Source organism: Solanum verrucosum, unplaced genomic scaffold (assembly GCF_900185275.1).
Source record: "Solanum verrucosum unplaced genomic scaffold, falcon-dt-bn FXZP01000032.1, whole genome shotgun sequence".
NCBI lineage: Eukaryota > Viridiplantae > Streptophyta > Magnoliopsida > Solanales > Solanaceae > Solanum > Solanum verrucosum.
In genome coordinates, this window is record NW_026020569.1 from 965,746 (window position 1) to 989,808 (window position 24,063).

The 24,063-nt window shown below is 33.7% G+C and overlaps 4 protein-coding genes across 5 annotated transcripts; all 4 read left to right on the forward strand.

Annotated features, from left to right (window-relative positions):
- Positions 1-262: 262 nt before the first annotated feature.
- On the forward strand, positions 263-2,336 carry LOC125810906 (F-box/kelch-repeat protein At5g15710). Its single transcript, XM_049490405.1, has one exon. The coding sequence runs from the start codon at positions 744-746 to the stop codon at positions 2,058-2,060; it is 1,317 nt and encodes a 438-aa protein (XP_049346362.1). The 5' UTR covers positions 263-743; the 3' UTR covers positions 2,061-2,336.
- Positions 2,337-7,300: 4,964 nt separating this feature from the next.
- Positions 7,301-8,831, forward strand: LOC125810915 (uncharacterized). Its single transcript, XM_049490416.1, has 5 exons — positions 7,301-7,394; positions 7,485-7,537; positions 7,631-7,700; positions 7,940-8,013; positions 8,681-8,831. The coding sequence occupies exons 1-5, from the start codon at positions 7,301-7,303 to the stop codon at positions 8,828-8,830; spliced, it is 441 nt and encodes a 146-aa protein (XP_049346373.1). The 3' UTR covers position 8,831.
- Positions 8,832-10,466: 1,635 nt separating this feature from the next.
- Positions 10,467-15,686, forward strand: LOC125810907 (calcium/calmodulin-regulated receptor-like kinase 2). 2 transcript variants are annotated; one of them, XM_049490406.1, is made up of 8 exons: positions 10,467-10,771; positions 11,875-12,262; positions 12,888-13,041; positions 14,036-14,162; positions 14,508-14,590; positions 14,673-14,744; positions 14,890-15,093; positions 15,182-15,686. In XM_049490406.1, the coding sequence occupies exons 2-8, from the start codon at positions 11,937-11,939 to the stop codon at positions 15,482-15,484; spliced, it is 1,269 nt and encodes a 422-aa protein (XP_049346363.1). In that variant the 5' UTR covers positions 10,467-10,771; positions 11,875-11,936; the 3' UTR covers positions 15,485-15,686. The 2 variants fall into 2 exon arrangements, with proteins under 2 accessions (XP_049346363.1, XP_049346364.1); XM_049490407.1 differs by lacking the exon at positions 10,467-10,771 and adding an exon at positions 11,039-11,085.
- Positions 15,687-17,058: 1,372 nt separating this feature from the next.
- On the forward strand, positions 17,059-19,579 carry LOC125810914 (U3 small nucleolar ribonucleoprotein protein IMP3). The gene is made up of 4 exons (XM_049490415.1): positions 17,059-17,297; positions 17,389-17,496; positions 18,522-18,596; positions 19,015-19,579. Exons 1-4 carry the CDS (start codon positions 17,164-17,166, stop codon positions 19,244-19,246), a joined length of 549 nt encoding a protein of 182 aa, XP_049346372.1. The 5' UTR covers positions 17,059-17,163; the 3' UTR covers positions 19,247-19,579.
- Positions 19,580-24,063: the final 4,484 nt, after the last annotated feature.

Genomic DNA, 24,063 nt, shown 5'->3' on the forward strand with positions numbered 1-24,063 from the left:
TGTTTAACCTTTTTATCTTCTTAAAATAAGAATCTAGAGAATATATAAAAATTCCCAAAAATTCATTATTTAAAATATTTTTTTCTTTCATATTTTATTTATTATTCCTTTATTAAAAAAAATTTTGTTGCATACAATTGGATAAGCAATATACTGGTCAAAATTAGCAAACTCTTTTGAAAAATTATGTAATTTTCATAAAATTTGACAGTGGTGTATTTCTATATTTCTGAAAAGTATTACTACTACCTACTCTGTAGTTCTGTAGTGGAGAAAAAACATCGTAACGCAATTCACGAAAGAGGCAAGAACGGAGAGATGATAACATACAGAATTTGGTTTTGACGGATAGCGATATGCCTATAATTTATACATTGAATCGCCATTGAGGTATCCCTTTTCTACAACTCTTTATCATTTTTATCCTCAAATCTGTAGTCCCTCCAACAAGATTCGAATTTGTTCGAATCGGATCTGTGAAACCCAGTTGGAAAAAGACTCGATATATCCCTCAGATGATCCTTGTTGTTGGTGGTGTTTTCATCAATCAAAATTGAGCATTTCTAAGTTCTATGGAGAACTGTTTACATTGTAAATTCAACCTAATTGGAGTTTTGTCTTGATTGAAGTTACTTTGGTATAGGTCTGGTGTGTACAGCTCAATTTGAATTGGGGTTTTGGGGCTTTAATTGTACCCACATTCGTAGGCCCTAGCTAAGTGGGGATTTCTGGGATTTGATTCAATGGTTGAAATAGCGGAATCTTCGGAATCTGGGTCTGGGTTGTTGAACTCGACACAGGTAAAAATTGGGTCTTTGCCAGAAGAGGACAGTATTCACTGGCAAGTTAGCAGCTTTGGAAGTAGTGGCTCCAGGAATACAAGCCCATTAGGGCGTATTGGATCAAGAAACACAAGCCCTTCAAGGCAGAAAGTGGTTAAGACGAAACCAAGGGGATTGGATGAAGAGACTGTAACCACTTTTGCTAAAGCGGTTCAACCAGATGTTCAAATGGAAGATAATATCTGGGCCATGCTCCCAGAAGATTTGCTGAATGAAATCTTAGCTAGAGTTCCACCGTTCATGATATTTCGGCTCCGATCTGTTTGTAAAAGGTGGAATTCAATTTTGCAAGATCATAGCTTTTTGAAGTTTCACTCCCAAGTGCCCTCCCATGGACCCTGCCTTCTTACATTTTGGAAGAATTCACAGACCCCTCAGTGTTCGGTATTTAGCTTGCCACTGAAACAGTGGTTTAGAATACCATTCACTTTCTTACCACAGTGGGCATTTTGGCTAGTTGGGTCTTCAGGAGGTCTTGTTTGTTTCTCAGGATTAGATGTGTTGACATTCAAAACTTTAGTTTGTAATCCCTTGACACAGACTTGGAGGACATTGCCTAGCATGCATTATAATCAGCAGAGGCAGTTGCTTATGGTTGTTGATAGAAAGGATAGGTCATTTAAAGTTATTGCCACCAGTGATATTTATGGTGACAGGTCTTTGCCAACGGAGGTATATGATTCAAAGATCGACAAATGGTCGCTTCACCAGACAATGCCTGCTGTAAACCTTTGTTCCTCCAAGATGGCATTTTGTGATTCAAGGCTGTATTTGGAAACTCTCTCCCCACTTGGTTTGATGATGTATCGGCTGGATACAGGGCAGTGGGAACACATCCCTGCTAAGTTTCCACGCTCATTGTTGGATGGGTACCTAGTTGCTGGAACTCACAAACGCCTATTTTTGGTTGGAAGGATAGGGCTCTATAGTACTCTTCAAAGTATGAGGATATGGGAACTAGATCACACAAAAGTTGTCTGGGTTGAGATAAGCAGGATGCCTCCAAGATATTTTCGTGCACTTTTAAGACTATCTGCTGAAAGATTTGAATGCTTTGGACAGGATAACCTAATATGTTTCACATCTTGGAACCAAGGAAAAGGCCTTCTTTATGATGTCGATAAGAAGGCGTGGTCTTGGATTGCTGGGTGTGCTCTTCAATCATATAACAGCCAAGTCTGCTTCTATGAGCCAAGATTTGATGCTTCAATATACTAAAGTAGTGCTTAGCTTAAATTTCCAACATACTTTTTACCGGGACGTTAGCTATCTTGATGATTCAGCAGTCTTGTTTCCTTCAATTTCCGTACTGCCTGCCGTTCATCATTGAACTTTCCTCAGGCTAGATTCTCAAGCTTAAATTTTATCCATCTTAATGACTTAATCTATCTGGTAAAAGTTCGAATTCATGTGCAAATTCCCCTAGTTAGCTGAAGTGAGCAATTGGATAAGGTTTTGATTCTGCACATTAATGGCTGAGGTCGTATTCGATAGGAAGAAGTGAAGAACATTTCCTTGCTTGGACGAGGTTTCATGAAGACCTGAGTGTCGGGTATCTTCTCGAGATGACCGTGGGGATGGACAATTCGGGAGTATGGTTGTAAGATAAAGTTTTGTTTCCAGCTTATGTACATTGATCTTCTCTTTGTAAGTAATTAGCACATTCTTGTTGCTTCTCTCAACTGAAGTAACAAAAAATCTCTGTGATCTTACATCTCAGCTCTTCTTTATGTCACAACTACCAACAGCTGCTTTACTTTACATGTTGATGGTGATCGAACTGTAGGATAGTTAGACATTATGCTAGTTATTCAAATCCCTTGTCTTTTCTGCAGGAATGATGTTTATAATGATTTGCTGCTGTCTTAATTGTGTTATGTATTTCTTATATTTTGAAATTGTGCCTTTCTTAGTGTGTTATTATCAGTATCAGATTAGGTTTACATGGTAACTCTCGTATGCTTGTCTTTGTTACTCATGCTTCATTTTCCGCCATGTTCATCCTTACCTTCATATCTTGCACTTACTAAGATGCTTACTATAGGGTATATAAGAAAAAATATTATTTGTCTGATTGTCTCGCTTAGACATCATTTTGGTCCGTATAAGATGAGGTTTAAATGGGTAATTCTCTTATGCTCATCTTTGTTGCTCTACTCTTTCAGTGTTTGATACTTCCTTTTCCCCATGTTCATCCATAGCTTCATGCACTGGTCGAGACACTTACTAAAGGGTATATATGAAATATTACTTGTCCACTTAAACATAATGGGTAATCCTAGGGAGTTGATAAATTGTATTCTTGTATTTTGATGTATTATCCTTCCTATTTCATGGTCAGTTGAACATTCTTGGGCGAAGCATGTGTTGATCTACTGGCTAGGAGTAGCATCTCTTCATAGCTTCTAGTCTGTATAAACCCACCTTTTCTCCCTCCCTTGTCTTTCCTTCAATGCATTTGTAGTACCTAGGAACTAGGTCAAGTATAAATTAAGAGTGCAAATCGTATTAATCTCTATCAAATGCATAATCTAGTCTTGTACCCTTTTTCCTTTGGTGGCTGAACTTAAAATTGAAGTCTGGAAATCTCAGATTCCTCTACATCAGCAGGCATAGTATCTATGGTTTCGGGCAAAATGCTGCAGGACTTGTTGAGTTTGTGTCATACTCGCCCAAGGTGTGGTCGTGTGGTCAATGAAGTGAGAGGTAGAACCATGAGGTTTCAAATTCCAGCGGAGGCATTAAACACTAGGCGATTTCTTTCCATCTTCCTAAGCCTTGATTGACAGAGTTACGCTTTACCTGTGCTAGTGGTAGGTAGCAGGTACCCACTGTAATAGTCGAGGTGTGCACAAGTTTGCCCAGACACCGCCATCCTAAAAAAAACAAAGATTGTGCCATACTCTGGCCAGATAATGAACTACTCAATTTCCTTTCTCTGAAATCATTCTGAGCTGACACTTCCATTTGCTGCACAGCTGAGCAGAAGTCTACAATCTTTTGACCAAAGTTCTAGCTGCATGATGTTTAAGATTGCTTTTATTGAATCCATTATTGCTAACAACCGGGTCTATAGATTCTTGAACAGTGGGTACGCAAGCATCTGGGATCTGATTTTACAGTGAGCCGTTGAACATTCTCCTCTGATAAGCACAGTCGTTTCACTATCTCTGTAATTCAGCAGGAAGCTGACCCACGATCCAAAAACCATTATTGGAGTGAACCCCTCCCTCATTAAACCACAATAAAAGCAGATCTAGTCTTAAAGCTATGATGTCATTCCTTTTTGTAGGGTAGACGTCCGTGTTGTCTGTTGATACTTGACAGGCATGTTCTGTCTGACACAAAGCTGATTATGTTTGGATGAACCTTGAAATGCCTTTGGCCAGTAGAAAACTGGAGAAATGAGTCTGTTCCTTTAATAGTCTACAGTAGTCGCTGGCCTTGGTTACCAGTTGCCACATCGTGGCTAGTCTCTTCACTCGACTATTTAGGGAGGCAAGATCGACCAATGTACTTGATTCTTGATGATGCAGATGATAGTTGGAGTCTGTTAAACATTATATTTCTTTCTCTCTCTGTTGCTTTGTTTTCAGCTAAATTCTTGGATTTAGAAGTGAGGCTGCTTTATGAGATGGGTAAAGAAGGGATATGTGTTTCCTCTCTGTCTTGCATAGTTTGGAAACCTCAATCTGAGCTTCTTTACATCTCTAAGCGCCATTTTTAAGTCCCTGAGCCTGTCGCTATTGGACTTCAAAATGGATTTTGGAGTTTATTACTACTAACTAAAACATTCTCTAGAAAAGGTAGAGACTTGTGGAGCTACCTTTGTTCAAGGGATGTCAATTGACTGTATTGATAGGTCATTCTTTTTTAATGTTCTTCATATTTTCACTATCTTTGTGAAAATTTTGTCTCCGCTACTATGCAAGATTTACCAGTTATGTGGATGTTCCCTTTGGAGTAAGATTTTGAATTCTGAATCCATACCTTGCCAGATGTCACCCACCTCCCTGTCAATTCGAACGAGGATGATACTTGTGAATGCCGTAATGAAGTAAAGCAATTGTTAAAGAAAAAGGCAAGGAGCGTATCGAGAGAGAATCTTTTATTTCTCTCTTCTCTCTGTCCAACCATACTTGTCTACTATTGATTTTGCACTCTTCTTAAAAAAAATAAAAAATAGAAGAGTAATTTTATCATATAACCATTTATATATAATAAATACAATATCTTGAAAAATGTAATAGGGAAATGAATATAAGAAAATGACTATAACTAATAATAAGGGTAAATTAAGAATTATGTGTAAAATTGTCCATTGATTTTATAAAGTGGACAAATATCATCGAACATCTCAAAATATTATACTGGACAACTATTGTTGAACGGATGAAATGGTATAATATTTTAGTGGGCATGTTAGAAAAGTGACAAGGTGAAAGGTAAAAGAGGGAGACAAGGTCATTGGTACTCGTAGCCTTCTCTTGGCTAGTCCTTAGCTTTGGGATTTAATTATCTCCTAATTTCGTACGACCAAATACGAAACCTTCTCATGTTTGTTATTAATTTGTCATTTCTTGATCCTGCTCTCTCAAATATGTCTATCTATTGTTCTCCTAATCTCCACTTTTTAAGTTATCTACATTAACTAATTATGCATTTTTGTTTTAACTTCATCAAGTTATATTAATCTATAGTACGAAAAAAAAGTTAAATTAGTAAAATATCTCGATTTCCGTAAAGAGCGAGCCTGCAATTCCCGCATTGGAACCAGCGGGGAAGAAGGCTAGCACCAGAGAAACCACACAGTTTTCAAGGATCAGTCACTTGGAGGGTACATCCCTCATGTCTTAATATATTAAGAAATATACTTCCTATATTTCAAAATAATTGAATTGTTAAGACATTTTTTATTTTTCAAATTAACTTAATTGTTCAATTACTTTTAAAATATTCTTCCATTTTTAACCTTCATTTGGATTTTGTATGTGATAAGTTTACGAAACTTCAATTGCTTTAAATTCTTTTCTTAGAAATTTCTTACATTAATGTGACTGAGATTTTCATAAAAAATAATTCTTCACTATATTTACAAATTAATACTCCATCGTCGGAGTTATACTCTACTTGTCATTTACACCAAATTTAAAAGTGAATTAGTATATTTTATGAATTTTAATTTTGAAGATTCGATTGAAATAGTTGACAATCATATGAATGAAGACTCAATTGATATAATTCAAGAGATTTTTTTTTAGTCATTTTAAAGAGTCGCATATTGAATTTTGTATTAGAAATTAATTAAAAATTTAGTTATTATGATTAATGTTTAGTTATTCTAAAGATTAGCTTGACAATAACTAATAAGGGTAAAAATGAAAAGTAATGTTTGATTTATGTCCTAATCTTCTTTTCTTATTGAGTGTGAAACATCCTTGCAATTTAATTATTTGAAATGGAGTGAATACTCCTTATATATTTCTCGATTATTATTTTGATGAACAAATGGATTAATCTTTTTATACCATTAATATTATCTAAATACTATAATATTAATTTGTTTTATATTTACCAATCAATGCTATTGAGTATTTAACAAGATTGTATAAACAGTAATTTATTTAACTATGAGTTGCAGTAATGTTTTAAATAACAAGATTGTATAGATATTTTTACAAGATTACCCCCAAAGAAAACAGTGGAAGCCGAAATGGCATCCAAGGCATATCAATATTTGTTTATTTTATTATTTAACACACTTTTTAAAACTTTAGTAAGATGGTGTACAGTAGCCGAATCTGTGAGTAAGGTTTAAGTACATTTAATTTAATTTTGCTACTAAAAATTCACTCTCCGTTATCTACTCATGATTTGCATGGCACCTTGTGGAACCATATATAATTAACAGCTCATCATCTCTTATAAAACTATAAAAAAAAAACTGACAACTTTTAACTAAAGATAAACTATGACTTAGCTTGTTCAAACCCACTACTGCATATATTTTGTTTCTTATTGTTTTGTCCTTCAAAATCAAATAATTAATTACAGTCCAATATATTTAATTCATATTAGATAGTAATTAGTAGATAGATATTTATAAAAAAATTTAACCGAACTATACATTTTCTTATTTCTCCCTAGAAACTTTCTTTTTTTTTTTTGTAAAATCACAACATTAAAATTAATTCTTATTATCCGAGCAACTCTCTGTTCATTAATAAGTCATCTTAAAATATTTGATGAGTTGAGATTACCGAAGTATTGCAGAAGTTGGGCCGGGTTTTATATATATATATATTAGAATAAGACAGGTGTCGGAATCCTAACTTTGACTCAACTTTTATTTTTGAACTCTATAAAATCCCACATTAATTCTACTATATCTACTACTCCCACTCTCTTGATGAAGAAAAAGAGAAAATTAATCTATGCTTTTTTAAGTTCACAATAATATGGTGTCACTTAGTTTCAATATTCAGCTTGTACTTGTAATTGCTTTGCTCCTTCTACAGCAAATACAACACACTTCAGCTAATGCTCTGTTTGGTAACTACACTTCAATACATACATTTTCTTAATAGCCTATCTACAAGTAGTAAATTAAGTAATATGTCTCCCCTGCTTTGCTTTCTGTAGGAAAGCTAAGGAAGAAAGAGTGGCTAAAATTTACCTCTATGCAAAATGATCATGTATGTTATGTATACGGAATTACGCTTGATCTGATTCTTCATCATTTTCGCTTAGTAGTATACTATTTATGTTTATTCTTTTGAAATATGCAGGATTCTCATGTAGATGGTATCATTGCATCTGGTGGAGGAATTAGAAAAATGCTAGTGTATAAATTTTCAGGTATATATATACTACTACTACTAGGCCTAGCTAGTCTGTTTTAATATATATATATATATAGTGATCATTTAATTTCAAATCGATCCCTTTGTTGTAGTTATGTTCTGACATCACTAAAAAAAAGAAGCTATATTGCTAAATAGCTAGTAGCTAAAATGATTTTCTGATCATTTTGAACTATTTACTTTTTAGTAATAAAAGGCGTCCGATCAGTAATTTTTTTTTTTCTTTCTGGGTAGTGAAAGGAGATGCTGGATTTGATTCAATGAAAACCTCTCACATGAATGCTCAGGTTCTCTTTTCCCACTTTCAAGTACACTGCATAGATTTTCCTTTTAGTGATAATATTTATTATCATAAAAACATTTAGCGATAAATGTTATTATATTTAAAATTATTAGAACTTTTGACATTTATATAGATGACTGATTATAAATATCTATATTATAATATTATCGCTAAATTATTTATTTGTTATAATGGTACTTCAACAACCTCGGCTCATGAAGAGGAACAAACAGACACACATACCTTAAAAGATGCTGGCATCACGCTCTAACTCACGGGCACAATATTACTCATCTGCTGTTTATTAATTAAAAAATGGATTTAACTTATATCTACAATATATAAATATAAAAGTTCAATTCTTATATTATTTGTGCATTTTTTGATAAATATGAACACGCCTTAGTTATTTTCTGAATATTAATCCTACTTTTTATGAACTTTACCTATAGTTATCACTTAGATAGCCTGATGGTTATAACACACATACCCATCAAGATTTAAGTTGATAAGTTAGAGAAAAAGTTACCTAATATATTTTTTATGTTCACTGGAATTTGAACTTGATCATTTAAGTTAACGCCACTTCATTGACCACATCCATACCTTTAATTTGATCACTTTTTTCTTATTCTTGCATTATATTACTAATTTTTATAGTGAATTACTAGGTCTATAGCCAAATATTCGAGAAGAATCATGAGAGAGGTAAGAAAGAAGAATCAAAGGAGTTTGTTGATGTAGAAGATGAAATAGCAAAGCTTCTGACCAAAGACTATATTGGAAGAAGCAAGCCTCGCCGCAGCAAACCACCCATCAATAATCACAAGCCTACGGACTAATTAAAACAGGTGATTTATAAGAATAGTACTGAAGGTAGGTGATCTTGAACTTTTCTCTCACTTACCTCAAGGGCAAAACTTCAAGCTTAACAACTTTTAACCTTGAAGGTTCGTCTATGAACCAAGTGGGGGTCAAAAATTCAAGATAGTCCATTTTCAAGATCATTAGGTGTAATTTCTTGAATTAAAACCTTAGTAGTAGTAACTAGTACAAGTAGTGTTCAGATTTGGGCCTCACAATTTTGCCCCCTACTAGTGAAGGCCCAAAAATCATGTTTGTTATTGTACATTTGTTTCCTTTCTTTCTTTATATATATTACTCTATCAAATTCCGTTTAATCTGTATACTGTAGCTGAAAATTAGTCACGTCAAGGTATTTTCATCGACATGCTTATGTAAAACACTAATTTAGGTACAGTATATTGCAATTTAATGTAGTACGTTAAAAAGAACATGACTACATTATATTATACCAAAAATAGAAGGATTGGAGATGAATAAATGCAGAGCCTTGAAGGTTGTTGAACATTACTGCAATCTCGTTATATTCTTCAATGTATTGTCCGTTGTGGTCCAAGTGCCTTCTCAGTGATATAATACAACCAATTGTTCCTATTTCGAATATTACTACCTTTGTACCTCCAATGGATCCATTTTTATTTCTTTTTCAAAGAGGTAGAAGCAACAACCAAATTAACAACCAATAAATGAGACTGCTCCTTTCTTAATTTGAGATTTCAAGTCCAATTTTCTAAGTATGAAAAAAGTCCTACACAGTATGAATCTGATATAGACGGGCCCAAATGCGGGTACCAAATAGAAAAAAAAACATATTAAATTTATCTAACATGTTGTAGTATATATATATTGGCTGACCAGTTCAGAGGCAATACGCACATGATTGGAGGACCTATTCATGGCACAAACACAAATGCTTCTGACCAAAACCAACCAAACGAATATTTTTATTTTACTTCAATTTGTAGTCTGGCAGAGGACCATTTCTTTATTGGTTACTTCAAACCTAACCAACATTCATTTGCTTTCACAACTGGTTTTTAGGGCCCTACATTTCCCCTCAAGTCAAACCATTAAGGTAAAATAAATACTCTCCAAAAAAATCAAATATGTTTTCAAAACCCAAACCAAATTTCGAAGAGTACTATTGGTCATAATTCATAATCAAGGAAGTAAGAGTTTTCACTTGTTCAAAAAAAAAAAAAAAAAAAATCATATGAAAAACAATTACTTTTTATTTACGTAACAAAAAAAAATTAGCCTTATATATGATGTAATTTTGAGAAGAACACCAAAAGAAAATAGGCCGGTCAGGTTAAACAAATGAATTTCTAAAAAAATTAGGGATGAATCATTTATTTTTGAGCTTGAGACATGATCATTCGTCAAAATTAAGGATAAATTTGTGTCAAAGTATAATAAAGTGCTATATTTAGGCAGAAAATATAACAAAGATACCTATATATTTGGATCCAAAGTATAAATATATATTTTTTGTCCTTTTTTTGAAAAAAATAATAATAGTAAAATACGTCAAAGAGTTCCTAGATCGTAGTATATGAAGCTGTAAAATAAGTTAGTTACACCCAAATTGACTAGATAGCAGCAAAGAAAGAAACAAGAAGACCACCAAAATGGCTACATTGAAAAATCAACGATACACAAACTTGAGGAAATCCAAAGGCGGACTCGCCCAAGTTCTGTCAAACCCCTTAACATACGCCCATTAATGCGTCCTTAGCCACCCCAAATGTTTAGTAGGGCTATGCTTTTCTACTACTAAAACCCAAAAGTAAACCGCGTGCATTGGCTTTTTTCCCATTATTCCACTGCGCTAATTCCACAATTGATAGCATACCCTTTTACGGTTTCTTTCTCTTTTTCTTGGTTTTGATACAAACCCAATGAGATCCCCTCTGTAGGTATGATTTTTTTAAAAAAAATCAAGATTCTTGATTTTTATTTTCTGCGGATTCAGTTACATGTATTGTTCTTGTATTTTAGATGTTTTGTTTATGGGGTTTGGGGGGGGGGGGGGGAGTTTCTTGCTTTCGTCTGTTTGCTTGAGGAGTGGACTGGGGTCTTCAAGTATTTTGATTGTGAATGAAAAGAGTGGTCTGATCTAGTTCTTTAACATAATCTTGGACTGCAGGCTTTCTTGAAAAAAAAAACTACTTTTGTTGGTTTGTGTATTATGAAATAAAGCAATAAGGGATGATTATTGTAGTCTGTCAGGGTAAGTAGAAGTTTTGAATCTTTGTTTTCACTGGATTTCAGGGTATTTTCCATATGGAAACTCAAGGGTATATTTTGGAGTCTTTCACTGTTAGATGCCATTAATTAAGTTAGAATTTCAACACCAATCAATGTGTTTTACGCGAAGCCAAATGGAGAAGAGGAGTGGTATAATGCTTCAGGGGCTATGGTTTAGCGTACCTGATTTTTTTCGTTCTTTCTTTTCATAGATTATGCTTTTTTCTTTCTGGTGAAATATCAATTTGCTTTTATTCAATTAGTCCCACATGAATAATATGACCGTTGATCCCTGTGCGCACCCAAAGGGCAGTGGCTGCGGATTCCCTCGTCATAAAAAGAGTAATAGATTTGTGCACAATTTGTCTTTAGATGCTTTTGACATTTTTCTCCAGAGGGAGGGTATTCCCCTGCTGATGCTCCCTCGTCCCTACAATTGCTAAATTCAATTGACAATGTAAAATCTTTTTGTTCAAACATTTATAGAATTTATTTACCTTATCGAACGGAATTCTTCTTCCTACTGTCAATATGAACAATGTACCTGGGGTGGGGTGGGGGTTTACTCCACTGCTGGTGCTTGTTGCTCCCTGCTGGCCCAATTTAGTTGACAACATGTAATATTTCTTCCTTACGCCAGTATAAATAATATCATCAAGAACCATATGTTCTTCCAAGTTTAATGCTTTCTTACTTCAATATTTAATTTGTATATTGACTGGAGAAGGTGCACTATTCACTTTTGAATGGTTATTTACTTTTGTTATGACAGATAAGCTCCATCCTAGTCTCACAACATGGTCAAGTTTCTTGTTTTTGGGAAAAGATTGAAGAATGGTTCATAAAGCTGATTTAGTTATTATTGGCATCTGTGTCGGTGTGGCTTTTGGAATTCTCATTGCATCACTTGTTTTCTTTGGAATTCGGTGGTACAAAAGGCGTGTTTGTCTTCAGCACCATGCAAATGAGAGATCTGTAGCAACTCTTCCAATACGGACAAATGGACTTGGAACAAGCGTTGATTTTAGTGCATCTCTGTCAAATTCTGTAGCTATTAAGACATCAGGATTTCCTGCCACAAATCCACAGCACAGTTGGTGGAGTCACCCTACTAAAGATCAATTTGCTTCAGCATCTGGATTACCAAGATATTTTTACAAGTATGTAATCTACAACTCTAAAGGGATATTAATATCTTTGGTGGGGAAATTACCTTGTAGATGACGAAATTCAACAGCTTTTCATGTTATTGCATCCTAAATAGTAACTAAGGGAAACTCTTCAATCATGGTTCCTCTTCTTAATGTCTATTGATTAGCAACTTAAGAGCAATTTAAATCCATAAAACATACATAGATACCTTTTGATCCCGTGTATTTCAGAAAGTTTTCTAATTGTCTCTATAATTTCTCTCTGGCATTGCCATCAGGCTTTGGTTCTTTTCTTAGCGGCAAGCTGATGACTTCTTCTCCCTTTTGTCTCTATGCTTGCTTCGTTTGTCATCATATAAGCATGTTGAGAGATTATGTAATCCAGGTGTCAGAATGCAATGGAATTTTTTTATACATTGCGTTGTTTCCCCAACTAATGAAACTATTGGTCCTTCAAATACACATTGGATGTGTTAGGCAATCAGGTTTGAAGAATGCCTTGAAGTTGTAATTGGCAATTTTTCTTAGCATTGTTAAAATAAGCCTTTTATTGAATACATTTTTCTCTATGAATTCCACATGAAACTGCTTAACAATGCCAACTGTCTGTGCTGATCATTTTTTGGAACCCCAGGGACATTCAAAAAGCTACCCAAAACTTTACAACCATACTGGGACAGGGCTCTTTTGGCCCAGTGTACAAAGCTACAATGCCTGCTGGTGGAGTAGTTGCGGTGAAAGTTCTTGCTACTGACTCAAAACAAGGAGAGAAGGAGTTCTTTACAGAGGTATGGATTGCTCGTTAACTTTTTCCTAGAGAAATAACAGTGTTGTCATTTCTATGAAGAATTATTCTGCTGCAGCATCCTTATTATTTAGCCTCATCCAACTGTGAAAGCTAAAGTAGTGGCTCTAAACTGTATCTATATATCCCTTTTATTGAGATTTATGTTCACATAAATAAGAATTTTTTTCGAGGTATACAATATTTCACATTAGATGCATAAGGGTACCCATAACTGGTTTATGAAACACATGGTTTACCCACTAATTGTCTTAAAACATTGGGTTGGATTAGATTCTTTTAATATATTAGAGCTAACCGTTGATAAATTTATTCCTCACTTGTGAATTCAATCTTTTAATCCATGTGTAGACCCTATAATTGGGTTATGTGTGGGAGGGTATTTAAAATCTGCAGTGCCTAATGTCACGTGTAAAAGGACATCCAAGACTGTTTAAAGGTTCTGGATTAGCTCTACTCATTACCTACCCATTATCTTAGTGTTTTGGATGAGACACTCAAATTCTTTTACTAGTGTTTATGAACTATATCAAATTTGTTTGTACATTGGTCCTCGTAAATAATTTATCTATCATCTTGGTCAGTCTAAGAAACCTCAAACCAGTTATACATCTGCCATCTTAATATAGCGATAAAAAGGGGGCTCTCAAATGAACATTTTATCTTGTAAGGCGGAGATGATGTTACCGCATTTCAATGTAACTGGATGAGACTTGTACGCCAGGTGGGCTCTAAGATAATGGTGAAGCATATTTACTTGGGACATATTTAGGGAAAAATTCCTATTTACATGAAGTTGAAAAATCGGCCAAAAAAGAAGCTACCATATAGGTTCTAAAGGTCTTAAGAGGTTCTTGAAGCATATTGATTTCCAACTCTCAAACAGTACAATAATGCATCTTATGCTCCTCTATTTGTATTTCTCATGAAGGTGAATGTTCTCGATAAAGTTTTGATTTAAATTGGTGTTTGTGCAGGTAACACTTCTAGGCAGGCTTCATCATCGGAATTTAGTAAATTTGGTGGGCTATTGTGTTGATAAAGGACATCGCATGTTAATATATGAATTCATGAGTAATGGAAGTTTGGCAAACCTTTTATACAGTAAGTGTATTACTCTTTTCCGTTGATAACATTACTTTATTGGAGATAGCTGCTGATGAGAAACTTCTAGACATTTTTCTCCTCCTAGCTTAAAGCTGCCTGGGAAACAGTAAGTCAGTTTTTTTTTGCAATGGAACAACCACTTCCCGTAGAATCATCACTTCACTTAAAGTAAAGGAATCTGGAGTGGATGATCAGTAAACAGAAAATAATCTGAATGTTAATTGTCTCTATGGTTATACATTCAATGGAGCTTCTTGTTGTCCTTCTGTGTGGTTTCTCTATTTTAAATCTTTTGTTGACTAAGAAGAGGTGATGAAACTGTTTTGTTCTGCACATGTTCAGGTGAGGAGTACAGCTTGAGTTGGGAAGATCGGGTGCAAATAGCCCTTGATATTTCACACGGCGTTGAGTATCTCCACGATGGGGTAGTCTGACTGATCAATTTACTTCTATTTGCCGTGGTCACAAGACTGGTTACTTATTCTTGGTTCGCATTTCTTCCAACAGGCAGTTCCCCCAGTGATACACCGTGATTTGAAGACTGCCAATATATTGCTAGATCAATCTATGAGAGCTAAGGTCAGTGGAACTCCATGCATCATCGAATTAGTTAGAAAATTAAAGTACACTCAAGTTTGCTGCTGTTGTTGTCTATTAAATTGCTTCCTTTGCATATTAGCCGAAGTTGTTGCTTCCAAGTATTTACCTCTTCCTTTATAACTAGGTTGCTGATTTTGGGCTGTCAAAGGAGGAGGTATATGATGGCCGCAATTCAGGCCTTAAAGGTACATATGGCTACATAGATCCTATGTATATATCCACAAGCAAGTTTACAACAAACAGTGACATATATAGCTTTGGCATTATCCTTTTTGAACTAATCACCGCTATTCATCCACATCAGAACTTAATGGAATATGTAAATCTTGTAAGTTCCCAGATCATCCCATATTTATTTTTTCTTCAAATGCAAATTTTACGTTCTCTTATTTGTTCTTGACCTGTTATGTACAAAGGCGGCTATGAGTTCAGATGGGGTTGATGAGATCCTAGACAAGAAGCTTGTTGGAACATGCAGTGTAGAACAAGTGAGGAGTCTTGCTGCAATTGCTCATAAATGCATACATAGAACACCTAAGAAGCGTCCTTCCATGGGCGAAATATCACATGCAATATTGAAAATAAAACAGAGGCGCCTTGTCAAAGAAGATACCATGTCATTTACAGGATATGACAGTTCAAGAATGGCAAGAAGGATAGAACATCAACAGGTTGAATTGAGAAACATGGCCAGCATTAATGAAAGAGAAGTTGAATGACTTTTCATTCACAACCATGAACACTTTGTTTCAATTCTTGACCTTATTTTTGCAGCATAAAAGATATAGGAAAGACATCATACAGAGTGTTGAATCAACAAATTGGCATGAAATTGTGTTTTTGGATACGATTCAAGTTATATAAACTAACCGTGTAAAGAATTTTTATATGGGAAAATTTAATTTGACAAGTTGTAACATGTATCCTTCTTTCCACGTCTTACTAATTCAAGCTTATTAATACCTTGAATTTTTTTCAAGTTCATGTTCAACATTTTCACTTTTAAATGCCTTTTTTCAATTTATATTTAAATGGAAAAAAATTCCCAACTTTAGCCAAATAACAACTTTAGGAGCCGTTTGGTACGATGTATTAAATGAGATATTCTTTGTATTACAATTTAGTCTACCCATTAGTTGCACAATTCAACTCAATTGCATCTAATACATAAAATAACTTAATACACCATCTAATATCTAGGATATCTAGGAATTACTAATACCAGATTTAATGATATTTGGATAAGACAACAAAATGACTGAACTGCCCATAATTTCTTTATATAATCGTTAAGAATTGGTAAAAAAAAAACATCCTATTTCTCAATTAAACAAGCCTAACTATTATTCAATTTTATACTTCAGTTTTACAATTGCAGAAATAATATTTGCGATCAAATTTTGCATCCAATTGAAAAATAACATTTTTTTTTCTTTCTAATTCACTAGGTGCTAACATACGTGATTTGCCAAATTAACATATAAATTTTTGGGCAATAGAGTGTATTTGTGTTGCACTTTGCTGCATCTGAAACACCATTTTTTTCTCTCTCACCTACAGTATGGTTAGCAGTGACAATGTCTATTCCATCCTAGCCAATTATATGAAATAGAAAAAATCATACTAATTGAAAAGAAGTTTTTTAATAAAGTTTTAAATTAAACATAACATTAGGTGGAAGGCCATGAATCAAACATTTGATAAAAAAATAATCCCTAGATTATTAATTCTTACGTTACTAATTCATGCGTTATTAATTTCTTTCTACCAAACAACCCCTAGTCTTCGAGGAGAATCTTGAGTAACCAAAAGGGAAGGATTTAGTGAGAATTAAATCTTATTTTATATGTTTTGTTACTAAACTGCCACTCAATTATCATATACTTATAACTTATTTGTTATTCTATAAGTAAATATTACGTCTTTTCATCTTCACATATAAGTTATGCAATTTCACAAAAGTTATAATTGAAACTTCAAACAGATATAAAGTTAGACTCTGATAAAAACTTTAACTTTAGTTTATACTCAACTAAAACATGTTTAAACTCCAGTATTTTTTATGAAGTTTAAAATGTGCAATTCAAACTCTACGAGTTTTACATATTTAGTTAGGAGTATTTTTATCCAAATTTTTTATTTACACAACAAAAAGAGAATATTTTTTAGTATATTTCAAGCAGCAGGTAAATTTTGACTATCGGACCAAAAAGTGGCTAACTCACACAACTTTTTACGATCATTATTAATTTGGGCCTCTTATTTTGTTTCCATCGGCCCAACCCGAAACCAGCCGAATGAATTATCTTCTTCTTCCTTATGTTAACCTAATTGTATCGTCACGAAGCTTTCCCCTTCGCCTCACAGAGCTCGAAATCGGTAGCCATTGTCAACCAGGATGAGGAAGCTTAAAGCTCATGAAAAGAAGCTTCTGAAGAAGGTGAACTTCCTTGAATGGAAGAGAGAAGGAGGTCACAGAGAAGCTGATGTCATGCGTCGTTACCATGTCACTGGCAGAGACGACTACAAAAAGTATGTCTTTCCTATATCACATGTAAATGTTTCTGCTCTTACAGTCTTATTGGTGTATAAACCTAATTCCTTATTTGTTTTATCTATTTAGGTACTCGGGTTTGTGCAGAACAGTGCAGAAGCTTGTGAATATACTGAAGCAGATGGACCCAAGAGATCCATATAGAATAGAGATGACCGATTCTCTTCTAGAGAAGCTGTGAGTGCTTTACCCTATTTTATTATGTTGGTATTCTCATTTATTGTTATTAATTACTCTTGTACTAGCTTATTTCTTCGATTTTAGTATTACATGTATTATTTGTTGTTGCTATTGTTCTCGTTTCCTTGTTTTCAGCATGTTTTTTTTTTCCTTTTCACTGCTGTGTTTGCTTTATACACTTGTTTTTCGATATTCTTTACTTAGCAGTGTATCGAAACAACTTCTCTAAGACTGCTTACACACCACCATCTGGAGATCCCACTTGTGGGATTACACTAGGTATGTTGTTGTGATAATTAAGTATCAAGTTTTGAGTTCCCTGATAATTTAAGTTGGTGAGAGATATTTTTCGAAGTGATACTAGTTACATAGGCTGAGTTAGAGTGGGTAGAAGGGGGGCAAAAAATTATGTTGTGTGTACTACAAGGTCAAATTATTTTATATGTATATATAGTAGATGTTGAATCCCTGCTTCTTTGTGTTTATTTCTTTATATTTTGAATACCCTTATTTAAAGTCCTAGCCATGGATATCAACTTGTGACCTTTGTTGTGTCGTCCAATTACTTTTTATATCTTGCTTAGGATATGTAGACAATGGTCAGTTAGGAAGACATGGGTGCATGAGTGATAGACCTTAATCTGTTGTAGCTATAAGATAACTCAACTACAGTACTTTTGTTTTCAATAAATGAGCATCAGATACTTGGTGAACATGTGATTTCTTCTGAAACAGTTGATGACTGCGTCCATCTCTGCCTCTGATATTCTGTATGCTTGATGTATGCATTACTATTTCATATGAACTTAATGCAAAGATGATGATTAGCAGTATATATATGTGCATGAACATTTCCACTCTTCCTCTTTTCTTGGTTTGAGAGATGTTTTTATTGCTCTTGTCCTTGGGCTGAAAATCTTTCCTCAATCATTTTCCCTGTGAGAGCACATCCCCCTTATCTCTCCTTATTATTGACACAGATTTCATGAAATTATAAATTCTGATAGATGTCTCCTTAACAGGTATAACATGGGCGTAATAACTACAAGGAAAAGCTTATCCGTGTGTGAGAACTTATCTGTGTCATCCTTCTGCAGGTAAATGAGCTCTCTATATTTCATATTATGTAGTTCTTTACAACTACAAACAAGTTGGGGTCAGCTATATGAATCATCACTTACCATATTACACCATTTTAACTCATCTCATGCCAATATTATGCCAATACAAATAAAAAATATTTAAATTCTCTATATTTTCTACACATAAAAATCTCTGAAAGGCAACATTATGCAGTTTTATGTGCATACAAAAGAACTGCTCACCTACCTATCTTCCAAGCACAAGCAATCATTTTGCAACTCTTCTTGGGTTCTTGATTTAAGACAACATTGCGAGTCACCACTAGTTGGTCATAAATGGAATTGTGTTGCTGCATGTTATTGTTCTTCCTGATCAAAATTTGCAAAAATAATGTTCTTGGTAATAAAGACATGCATGTATCTTCATTCACAGGCGTAGGTTGTCCACTATATTGGTGAGGCTGAAGTTTGCTGAACACATGAAGGAAGCAGTGACATATATAGAACAGGGTCATATTCGAGTTGGACCCGATACAGTTGTTGACCCAGCATTTCTCGTGACCAGAAATATGGAGGACTTCATCACTTGGGTAGATACATCTAAGATTAGGAGAAAGGTCTTGGAGTACAACGATAAGCTAGATGATTATGATGCAATGAATTGATGACTGGTGACGGATTTGTGAGCATTTGAGAATTGAATGAGAGAAATGGAACACATTCTTCTTGGCCATTGTTGGAGTTCCCTGGCAGGTTTACCTCCTGCTAGGTTGCCTTGTACCACCACCCCTCTACATTTTTGATCCTGTAGACCGTTGAAAGATGTACACATTATATTCAACAGTTAAGTTTGATAGAAAATCTTTGAAATTTCTAGCGAATGTTAGTAACTTAATTCACTGTCCATTTGTAGTAGACATCTTGATTTTGTTGATCACACATATCGGTTCTTTGGAGTTAAATTTATTGTAGACTCCTTATCGAAGATGATTTTCTAATGCTTATGGATGGTAGTATGTTTGGTGTCAACTCGATTTTATCGTACAAGATCTTATATGTAGGGATATTCTTGGGTGGTCAGCATATGAACTCTGAAATCTTTTACCCTATCAACACGAGAAAACGACATAAATAGTTTCTTAACTATGAGTATGTCTAAAATGGTCCCTTAACTATACACTTAACGGATTTAGTCCTTTAACTATTCAAAAACTTGTTAGTTTTGGTCTCTTAACTATACACTTACCGGTTTTAGTCCCTTCACTATAAACTTACCAATTTTAGTCCTTTAAGTATTCAAAAACTTATCAGGTTTGACCTTTGTCCATTTTTCAAATACAAGTAACTTAGGTTTATATTAACGGAATCTTCGTGGAATTAAATCTTTAACCCATTTTTTAAGTTGTTTCTCTGTTCCCGCCATTTTTTCTTCAAACTACTCTTATGAAAAGAACAATAACGTCAACGATTCAAAATAAAATTAATGAGGAAATAAGATATAAGTCCTAAGTTTATTCAATAGAGTATAAAACTAAGCATACAACTATTGTTAATGACTTGAATCCGCACTTGAATATGCTAATCAGTGCGGATTTTATTTAATTTACTCAAATTTCTTTACGTAAAATAAAATGAATAGAATAATAAAATTGATCTATTTAAAAAAAATGCAAATCTACCATTTTATAAATTTCAATTTCTAAAAAATTAAACAAATTCCGTTCAATGAAGTCGTTGGAGTACAAACTTTAAATTTAACGGGTAATAATTTTTTCCTTTTTATAATAAAGTTTAGCATATTTAAGTCATTAGTAGCAATAATATGCTTCATTTTATCCTTTGTTGAATAAAACTATGACTTATATTTTCTTTCCCCGTGAATTTTATTTTAAATCGTTGAGGTTAAGGTTCTTCGCATAAAGTTAATTTGAAGAAAAAGTAGCGGAGGGAGAGAAACAATAGAAAGTTGCTAAAGGATTTAATTTCTCGAGGCATGGATTTCGTTAATATAAACCTAAGCTATTTGTATTTAAAAAAAATGGACAAAGACCAAACCAGATAAGCTTTTGAATACTTAAAGAACTAAAATTGGTAAGTTTATAGTTAAGAGACTAAAACCGGTAAGTGTATAGTTAAGGGACCAAAACTGATAAATTTTTGAATAGTTAAAGGACTAAATCCGTTAAGTATATAGTTAAGGGACCATTTTAGACCTACTCCTATAATTAATGGACTATTTATGTCATTTTCTCCTATCAACTCTACAATCTTTTACCCTAGGAACATGTCTTAGAATTTTTATGAAAGAAGAGCTTCCAATATCAATGATAATTGATTGAGCTCCTAATTTAAGACTAGAAATTCTGTGAAGAATTCAAAGTTGGAGGTTTCAGTCTCATTTTTTTTAAGGCTAATCATTTCATTTCTACACTTTTTCTTATCTTTATGGAGGTTTATTTTATGTACTCCAAATCTCATCTTTTTGTGCCATTAAGGCATCTTTTATGGAGGCTAATATAGTGATTGTTACCTTTAGAAGACATTGAAAGTAAAAATAATATTTATATGAATTTAATTATTTGATTATCTAATTAGTTTGAGTTTGAAATGTTTAATAAAATATATATTTGTTTGAATTTAATTATTTGATAATCTAGTTAGTTTGAGTTTGAAATGTTTAACAAAACATCTTAAAGTATTGAAGACAATTTTACAAAGCCAATATTAAAACATGGTTCATTCAAATTGAGGTAAATTAACAAATTAAGAAATAAAAAATAGTTGTAAATAAAATTATCTATGATTTTTAATTATAATTACGTCAATACTAAATTTTCAATAATATGTGCATAATAATCTGTACTCCTTACGTTCCTATTCGCATGTGGTCCTTATTAAAAATAAATGTTTCTTAATACGTAAATAATGCTACCTCTGTCCACTTTTAATTTTCATGTTGCGTTTTTGAAATTCAATTTGACTAATTTTCAAAATTAAATTAGATTGCATTAATTCAATATTTTAAACAAAAAAATTAGATATTCAAAAACTATACGAAAAGTACTATCAATTGCATTTTTTTGCATATCAATATGATGAAAAAATACATCGTAAAATGTTAGTCAAAATTCTTATAGTTTGACTCTAAAAAAGGAAACTATGATAAATAAAAGTGGACGGAGGGAGTATTACACTTCCTATTTTAGCCTTTACATGTGGTCTTTACTAAAAATAAATGTTTCTTAATACGTAAATAATATTACACTTTCTATTTTACCCTTGAGAGTCATTAGCGTTGAAAGTATGTTTTTAACCAATATAGAAAAATTAAATGATTAATTCATGTTCATTGGTCAATTTTATTAATCCAAATAAATTAATTTATGTTCATTTATTGAAAAGTTGACTTTAAGAGAAAGCTAAATAAATATATATATAATGGTAAATTTATCTAGTTTCTTAAGAAATATGAAATTTAGAACTATGACATATATATAAAAATAATAACGAAGGGAGTAAGAGATTAACAACAACCTGTTAAGAAAGTTTTAATTTATAGTAACAATAAATACATTAACTTTTTTTATATTCTAGTGAGGCAATTTTGTTTCTTCCGTGTGTTTAATTACGGTGCTTCTCACAATTAGGAGTAACACTTTACTTAGCGTGCTTTCTCATTATAAATAAATACAGATTGGTTGCTCCTTCATCTTTTGTCTGCGTCTTCTATCCAGTGCTTTTGGTTCTTCGTTTAATCTGCTCGAATTTTGTTAATGTTTTGAGTATTAATATGGCAAGTCGTGCTTAGACTAGTGGGAGTGTTGAAATAATGGTTGAAAAATAAATAACAGTTTCGTTTTTACTGATTCATTGAGTTAGTTAGAGTTACTGTTACATTGAGTCAGTTAGAAAAGTTGTTACTGTGATGAGGCTGAGTTAGTTAGAAGATTCTAGAGGCTGCTAGATGGTTGTATAAGCCTATATATATATATATATATAGTGTACGTGATGAAGAAAAGTAATAAGATCATTCATTTTTCTCTTCTTCTCAAAGTTCTTCAGTTCAATTACTTTTCTCAGCATGTTTTCATATGGTATCAAAGCAGGTTCATTGTTGTGTATGTAGAACAGGTTATAGACGAAAGTTAAAGGAGAGTAGATCTGGAGAAGCTTGTTGAGAGATTCAGAAATGGCAGTTGTTTAGATCTGGAGAAGCTTGTTGAGAGATTCAAAAATGGTAGTTGTTAAGATAGATCCGAGTGATCCATTGTATATAGGTCCATCAGATGCATCAGGTGCTACGTTGATTCCTATTAAGCTAATTGGATCAGAGAATTATGGAATTTGGAGTCGATCAATGAGAATTGCATTGTTGGGGAAAAGGAAGTATGGATTTGTAACTGGAGCTTGTAGCAGAGCACTGTACAAGGATGAATTGCATGAGCAATGGGAAACTTGCAATGCAATTGTCTTGTCGTGGTTGATGAGCTCTGTAGCTGAAGAATTGTTAAGTGGAATTGTGTATGCAACGAGTGCATATGAAGTATGGCAGGATCTGAAAGAGAGATTCGATAAGGTGAATCGTATGAGACTTTATCAATTGCACAGAGAAATCAACTCACTTGTACAAGGAACTGATTTAGTATCGAATTACTTCACTAGGCTGAAGAATTTATGGAATGAATATGATGCTGTGGTACCAGCTCCAACTTGTGTTTGCCCAAAATCGAAGGATTATGCAGATCACATGTATGAGTTAAGGCTAATTCAGTTTTTGAGTGGCTTGAATGATTCATATGATCAAGCTCGAAGGCAAATATTACTGAAAGGAGTTACACCTACTATCAATCAGGCATATGCTATGATAATGGAAGATGAGATTCAACATTCAACATGTATGACTGCTGTGGGAGAAAAGGTTAATCCAATTGCAATGCAGGTGAATAGAAGTCCAGAAATCAGTTATGGAAATCAAAACTACAAAGGAAAGAAATGTGATTACTGTCATTACACTGGACATACTCGAGAAAACTGCTATAAATTGATAGGCTATCCTACAGATTGGAAGCAAAGAAGGAGAGGAAACTACAATAATGGAAATCCAAGAGGAGCAGTGCAAAATTCTCAGTCTGGAGGGTTCAACAATGGACAACAATATGGAAATCAAGTCAGAACTAACTTTGCTGGAAACAATTCAAATGGAGAAACTAGCCATTATGCATCACAAAGTAATGAAGGGAACAAAGAGGTTAATAATGCTGTGTTGTCCAGGGCACAAGGATTTACAGATGGCGAATACAAGCAAATCATGGAGCTGTTGAACAAGGATCCACATGAGATGAAACAGATCAATATGTCAGGTATGTCTACTTGCTTATTGTCTCCTGTAGAATCACAAGAGTGGATCATAGATTCTGGTGCTACTCACCATGTGACAGCAAATAAGAGTGTGTTTTCAAAGAATCATGAGGTGAGGGATAAG